Source organism: Nuphar pumila, chromosome 11, assembly GCF_984573655.1.
Source record: "Nuphar pumila chromosome 11, dmNupPumi1.hap1.1, whole genome shotgun sequence".
Classification (NCBI taxonomy): Eukaryota; Viridiplantae; Streptophyta; class Magnoliopsida; order Nymphaeales; family Nymphaeaceae; genus Nuphar; species Nuphar pumila.
This window is the reverse complement of record NC_143259.1, coordinates 39,203,213-39,211,391: the sequence shown is the minus strand read 5'-3', so window position 1 is coordinate 39,211,391 and position 8,179 is coordinate 39,203,213. Positions and strand designations below refer to the sequence as shown.

General features: G+C 33.7%; 1 protein-coding gene across 1 annotated transcript; it reads right to left on the bottom strand.

Moving 5' to 3' along the window:
• Positions 1–7,239: 7,239 nt before the first annotated feature.
• Positions 7,240–7,674, bottom strand: LOC149822288 (uncharacterized). The gene has a single exon (XM_089980248.1). It carries the CDS (start codon positions 7,672–7,674, stop codon positions 7,240–7,242), a length of 435 nt encoding a protein of 144 aa, XP_089836374.1.
• Positions 7,675–8,179: the final 505 nt, after the last annotated feature.

Genomic DNA, 8,179 nt, shown 5'->3' with positions numbered 1-8,179 from the left:
TACTTTCTTATTCTTGAAAATGGATCTACATTGCCATCCAACAAAAATGGGTCAAGATTTGAATCTAAGTCTGACTCAAATATTAGAAGAAATTTATGGATTTTTGTAGGATCTAAGCTTCAGTTGTTTAGGATCCAATGAAAAGTGGTGAAACCTGTTCCTTTTCATGACCAAATGTTTCTAGGTCAGATAATACGGGTCGTCTCCAAGTAGACCATAAATAAACAAAAAATCATTGTACTGTCCTTGTAAAATGATATAATTTAAAAAATGCCTCACAATTCACCAAAATCTTTGCATGCCCAAAATTTTGATTCTTGACTTTTCAAGACATTTTTACCCTTCACACAAACAAGCATGTTCATGTTCGCGCGATAGATACGTACACTGTCTAAAGAAGCTCACAATATCTCAATATCAAGGAGATTCACATAAACATTTTGTGGACATGATGAAATCCACATAAAAAAGTTTGTGAATCTAGCTAAGTTGAATCCCAACACAAGATACTCGCATATGAAAAATACACGGATTTTATGAAATTCGCAACCCTAATACAAACCTTCTAGAATTTAAAAGTTTGAGCTTGACAGGTTTTCTTTGTACATTTGTGGCAGTCCTCACATTCAATATCATGCAAACCTCCAGTGACTAAAAACTCGCTTCAAATCTTGAAGTACATCTACAAATATCTGTATGACATTCGTAAATATTTGTTGTGAATGTCCATACCTTCGCATGTTTACTAACTGGGTGTAAATTCATATCATACATTTGCGAATATCATGACTTTTGCGCAAATATCTTGCATACCTCTTTTTTTAAAAACTTGCATAAGTCTGCACGTACGTTTGCAAATGTGTGTCATGACTTTTGCAAACATGTGTTGCGAATGTGCTTACTTTCGCATGTTTTTATGATTGGAGGTCCACGTCACACAATTGTGGACATTCCAACCTTTGTGTACCTCCTTTAACTAAAATTGCATAATTCCATGATGTACATCCGCACAAGTCAGACATTCGTAAAAGTACTGCATTCGCAAACATTATATGCAGGACTCCTGTTAATGAAAAACAAATATAATTAAGTTTCAAATGTCCTTACCTTGGCATGCGAATGTCTTCCACACATTTGTGGATGTTCTCTTGATGTTCGCGAGAAGACTCACAAACATCCTCTGTATATGCGAAACTTCTAACCTTAATTGTGAACATTCTGAACATTCAGATATTTAACATGAGATTCACAAATATTCTCATAATGTTTCTATAAATCTCCTTGTTCTCGTGTGTAATGTTTGCGAGCATTAAATGCAATGCTTCGTATGTATTAAAGCTCTATTTCATATATGAGGACAGTTTTTGCATAAAGCTAGGATTCTTAGCAAGAGCTTTATGGTCCCCAATGTGTTTCCTTGGCAAGTTTTTTCTACGAGGTGCCATTTTTCTTGCCTTATCTCTATTGTGTGGTGGCACGTCATGCAAGTTTTTGAGCATCCGACACATTATGAAACAATGACATGATTCTCAAGTTATTTTTTGCATATTCAATTTCCTATTTTATTTTTTTTGTTTAATTCAATTTCATGTGAGTCTCTTTTGCTCTCCTTTTTTTTCTAAATTCGGTATGCCACTATCCTCGAATTTAGTTGTTCATCTTTTGTTTATCTTGTATTACAAATATAACTATGCAACAATGACATGCTTTTCAAGTTATTTTTGTATTTTCAATACCCTATTGTATTTTTTATCTTGTATTACCTCTATTCTTAAATTTGGTTGTGTAGAAAATTATTCATCCTTTATTATAAAGATGACAAATGAAAAAATTGGCATGAAAGCACTAACATCTACGGGTAGATCAGAAAAAGAGGTAGGATATGTACATGCTATAAAAAGGATATTTGAGTTTACTCTCTACCTTAAACCTTGTATAATATACTGAAGTTGCTCTCACTTGAATACTATTTTTTCCGACAACAATACCCACTGGCTGATGATTTATACTAAGGTATGAAAGACGTTTGATACATGGATAGATATAAAACCTGCTTGTGACTAAGAACATGGTTTTTTTTATATAATTAATAAAAAATATGGTATTAGTAAGATGAAGTCAAGATTGTCGTAATCAAATAAGATGCCTCAAACATATTTAATAAAAATGAAGGCTTCAATAAAAAAAATCTTGTTGCAAAAAAGGTTGATGCATTTGTGTCTACAATCATGTCTTCTATACAAGAAGCATATAAAGAGAGTGATGTTAGTGAGCAATCGGTGATTAAGAAAGTCGTTGACTTTATATTCCTCGATAGTTGTTAACTTACAGGCCTAGCTAGAAGAAGTAGGAGTCATAACCATCTGCAGTGGCAATAATGAGATAGAGAGGGAAAGGGTGGACATCATGAGGGTGGAGAAGGTGGAGGAGGAACTTCAGCAAGGGGAGGATGCTAATATTGATATAGAAAGTGAGGTTGTTGGTGGTGAGAAGGTAGAGGAGGAGCCTCTCTAAAGGGAGGAGGTGAAGGCTGAGATAGAGAGTGAGGTTGTGGTATGTGAGAGGGTAGAAGAGGATTCTCAACAGTGGGAGGAGGTTGAGGTGGAGGATGACAATAAAAAGAGGGAAAGATTATCTCATGGAAGAAGTAGTTCAGGCTCCCACGAAGAGGTCGCAACAACTCATAAGATTTAGTGTTGTAAGACCCACAAAATTTTAAAAAGGAATTGTTGTGTTGAGTGCAAAAATTATTATTTTCCCTGTTTAATTGACTTGTGTGAATGATTTGTGTTAAATTCCTAAGTTTTGAGTTTAACTTAGGTATAATTGATAATTAAATTAAGAAATTAAAATAATTAGCAATTTAATATAATTGTTAATTTATTGGTTGAATAAATTAAGTTGGTGGCTAATTACCTTGTTAAATTATAATTAACTATGCAAGTTAATTAAACAGTGGTTAGTGGAAAATTAATGCTAAGTATTAAATAAATAAAGTTAATTAGACTCATTGGGTTTGGATTGGACCCAATTGAATTTGAATTCAATTGGGGATCCAATGTGTAGTTGACTTTGTGTGGGAGTTTAAAAAAATGAAAACATGAATAAAGAAATCTAATAAATAAAATAAAAAAAATATATTATTAAAATTTTTAGTTAGGGTTTTTGGTTGAATTGGACCAATCCATTCACAATGGGTTGGGGCATTTTTCTATGAGAAGGCTTCTTGAAAAATGCATGAGAGGGGTAGACCCCAAGGGTCTTTCTCTCATTAGGATCCCAAGGTGGTTCTAGAAGGATGTTTCTTCCTCCCTAAGGTTAAACCCAAAATGGATACCATTTTATAAGGCTTTTATGCATGTTTTTATTTTGGTTAAACTTGGAAAAGAAGACTTTTGGTTTTGAAAAAAGAAGCATCTTCTTGAAAAATAGTTTTTTGAGAGGAGGGCTTGACCTCATCTCAGCCCTTTATCTCCCTCTTTCACTCTCATCCACTCATCTCATTGATCCTAAACCAATCCTATGAAGGGTCCCCAAAAAGTGAAAGGGTCTCATAACTCCCCTCAAAAAAATAAAAAATCCCTCTTTCTTCTCTCCTCTCTTCCCTTGCTCTCCTTCTTCACTGATTTTTCTCACTTAGAGTTTTTGGAGTTCTACAAGCTATAATTGAAATCCTTGGAGGTGTGTTGTGTAGGTTCATTACCTTTACCTTCATTGGTGTAGGGCGAGGTACCTAGTGGGACTTCATCCTACATGTTTTTGAAGAAGAGGTACCTTGTTCCTTTGTGGTGTTTTGCCTCCTAAAAAATCAGTAAAAATCACTAGCATTTAGTTGTATTGATTATGACATTCATCTACTATATGTATATGTATTTTTTTTGTAATACATGTATATATATATAAGTGTTTATATGCATGAAAAAATCCATATACATGTCTAAAAATGCTTTCAATAGTCTTTTTGTAAACTTAGATATTTTTTAATGGTTAGAATCTATTTTTAATGCATGTTCAATAGTTAGATTTCATCTAGATATATTTTGAATAGTTAGTTTCTATTTTTTAATCAATGTAAGTAGAACCCCACGTTCATTTGGATTGAAAATGCTATGACATGCATTCATTCATGTATTTGTATCTATTTTTACATATGCATCAGTGCATGGTGCTTATTCTAGTTTTTTTTTATATAGGCTAAGTTAAAATTTGTATTGGTAGATAATGATGCATTTATGAGGTTGCTTAATGGTTAAAAAAATAGAGAGAATGCTTCAAATCTGAACCATGTTTGAGGTTTTTGAAATATATATATATATATATTGCATTGGTGAAGTCGTTGATGTCTTAAAAAAATACATATAATGCATGTATTATACATGACACATTTGTGATATTGGTTGATGTTTTAAAAATCCATATAATGCATGCATGAATCTCATTTAGATGTGTGATTGAATGTATTGGATTGATGTTTTATGGTTTAAAAACCTATTTTTAGGAGATTTTGATTTATACCATGCATAAATCGATTTTTATGGAAAACCATGTGGATACATATACAAAAATACACTATTATGTGATTTTTGGTATACTGGATATTGATTTAGGCATTTATTACCATGCTAGGGGTAATGTAAGTCACGTTGGATGGGTGTCCTCATAGTCCCTTGCATGATTCAAGAAAATTAATGGGTTCTCTTGATTTATGCTACCTGTCTAGCCTTGATAAAAAATCAATTGCTTTAAATCTAAAATGATTATGACTGTGAAATTTTATGGAGTTATGCTATACATATGCACCCACACACACCCAAAAAAATCAAATCGTTCTGATCTAGGATGAGAGAGGTACACTTTTTACAAGTTTGGGTTAGGAAACAATCTTAATCGAGACTCGATTCTCACCACCGTGTAATGTAAAAATCATAACCATGTAGATTTGTGAAAGCCGATAAGTTTATACCACTAATATTAAGATTGCACATGCTAGAATATTCATCATAAATATGATATCATAGTTCAATAATTAACATAATCATGGAATAATTGAAGTAGAATAAAGAGCAAACATGTATCTCAACATTAGAAAATAATCAACATTTATTATGTCAATACCTATCTTGTTTTCTTAATTAACACCCCCGAGTACTCGGGTATAATTCTCATATCTGATGAGGTCACGATGGGTGTTTATTATGCCATGTGAATTATTTTCCTGAAGTGCCTAACAAACCAAAAATCCAAAGAGGGTGAATCGTGGCAGAGAGAATTCCAACAAAGGCTACATGTTCAGTAAGGATGCATCAATGACTAACTACAGTAGTAGGGGTATATCACCTAGGACTTTGGATATCATTGGCCTCTCTAACTTTGAGTGGCTGAAGACCAAAAGAGATATTATTGATCCCATAAATGTTTAGTAAGACATGTAGGTGAATCTAGATGCATTGGTGTCACTCGAGGTTGTACTATCTACCTTCTTAAAGGTAGACCATCATTGTAAATAGATTATAAGGTTTTTTTCTAATTAAATATTTTACCATTTCATGGCTCAAAAGTCCAAGTATCCATCTAGAACAAGAATCACATCATGATGCAATATTATGTACCTAAACCCATTTTGTGTTTCTCTGGCACCTTTGCCCATATGAACACTCTACTGGTGAAGACGCGTATAACAACTTAAGGGTGTTGATGTTATGAATGAGTATAGTGCTTCCTTGCACACCTCATGGATTCTTATCAGACCTGAGCACGTACAAAAGTTATAAGACATACAACCATGGTTCACATGCATGATAGTATTGATTGCACAACAACATTATCTACATAATTGTTCCCAATGGCACTATGAAGGTTCCCTGAAGCGTTCACTCTATCACAGGCAATAAGCATGCATTTTATACATGAAACATCATACAAATCATGTTTCAATTTTATGGCATACATCATTATTGCATATTGAGTTCAAGCATTCATACACATGCATTCTTTAGATTTTCAAAAACCCAAAACATAGATGAGGTTTCACATTTCTAAAATATCGAAAGTGCATAACAAATTTCAAATCTAGTGAAAATCAATCAAAATTATATATATATATATATATATATATATATATATATATATATATATATATATATATATATATATATATATATATATATATATATATATATATCCCACATGAACATGAAAACAGATTTTTACAAAGTGATACATAAGCAAAAACAGTTTTCATAAAACTAGTTTTTCCTTTAAATGCATTTAGAAAGATCTAAAAGTATTGTATTTAAAAAAAATCTAACATAAAATGTATTTAGTTCAAGATTACACCAAAAATGTAGTTAGATAAAGACTACATAGAAAATGTATTTAGATGAAACTAACATATATATACATTTAGATGAAACTGACATATATCTACATTTAGATAAAATTAATATACATCTATATTTAGATGAAACTAACATTCATATTCATTTAGATAAAACTAGCATACATATAAACATCTAGATGAACATATATCTATATAAGCATATAAATGAACATACTTCCATATAAGCAAATAGATGAACATACATCTATATAACCATGTAGATAAACATTCACCCATATAAGCATCTAGATGAACATATATTCATATAAGCATCTAGATATAGAGAGAGATATAAAATGAGATATACAAATCCTTAACTCCATAAACATTTTTAGTTTACACAAAAATAAACCAATGAAAGCTTCAAATGACATTAGTATGGCTTTTCCGTACATATCAACACTCATATCCATATGTATTACAAAACAATACATATACACATGGTGGATGAATGTCATAACATCAACAACCAAAATATGAGTGATTTTTACTTACTTTGATGATATGAAAATCCACAAAAGAATAAAGAAACCTCCTCTCCAATACATGTAGGGTGAAGTCCCAATAGGTACCTTACACTACACCGAGTGAAATTAGAGGGAAGGAGCTCCAAGGTTCTCCAAAAAAAATTTGGTGGAGAGGGAGAGAGAACAAGGGAGAGATGAGAGAGAGAAAACCAAAATGAGAATGAGAGGGGGGTAGGCTTGACTCCTCCCCTCTCTCTCCAAAAATCACCTCTGCTGGGGTCGACTTTTCTAGGCCCCCTACTGGGTCCTTTGCCTCTTCACCTTGCCTCCCTGCGCCTTGTCGCCCGCAGGTGGGTTCTTCCTCACGTTGCCACTGGTACCACTCACGTTGCCTCATCTCTTATATGATTCACCCTTGAACCACTCCCATTCTTTATTCAAGATGGATGCAGACTCGATCGCATCACTGAACATCGTAGGATGGCTCATCATCACATGAACCTGGAGACCGTTCTTTAGTCCACTAACGTACTTCACCGCCCTCACCTTATTATCAATAAACAAGTTCGGGCAGTAGCGCTCCAAACTCTGTAATTTGGTGGTGTAGTTCACTAAACTCATGTTCTCCTGAACAAACTCAAGGAACTGTTGTTGCATACGTTCCCAGACATAAGCAAAAAAATATACATCCAGAAACTCCTTGAACGTCTCACAGGAGATGCCCTTTACTCCAGTGTACTTCATCTCTCGCAAGGTATCCCACCACTTCTTGGCATCGCCCTTCAGCTGAAATGTGCCAAAGTCAGTTTGCATGTCTCCTCGATCCATCTCTCAGCTGCCTCTAGGTCGGCCTTCCTAGAGAAAGTTGGCAAATCCAACCTCAAGAACTTCTCGAACATAACTATATCGGGGTTCAGAGTGACCTCGGTGGGATGAACACACGTCGTCTGTTTCACCACCTACGCCTGGATGTGTGTGGTCATCGTCGTTGTCAGAGTGTTGAGGGCATTTGCAATGAAATTCCTTTATTGCCAGTCAGCTAGAGCACCATAAGTCAAAGATTGGGTATGAGCATACATCTAGAATATGAAAAAATATTAGAAAATATACCCTGATCAAACCTATCCCTTAGGATTGATCTCCATAAAAAATCATAATCATACAATCACATCAGATTTCTTAATTCACACATAAGAAATTAAATTAAGTTATCCCTATAGTCAACAACATGAAAATTAAACAATTTCACAACAGTAAGGATAAAAATATCATGTAGCTCTTACCAATGATGAAGACTGCTCTGGAGTACGAGTCGTGACTTTTTAACAAATTC

What these genes read in the sequence shown, in the direction of transcription:
- LOC149822288 (XM_089980248.1), bottom strand. Translation starts at nt 7,674, where the DNA reads ATGGATCGAGGAGACATGCAAACTGACTTTGGCACATTTCAGCTGAAG.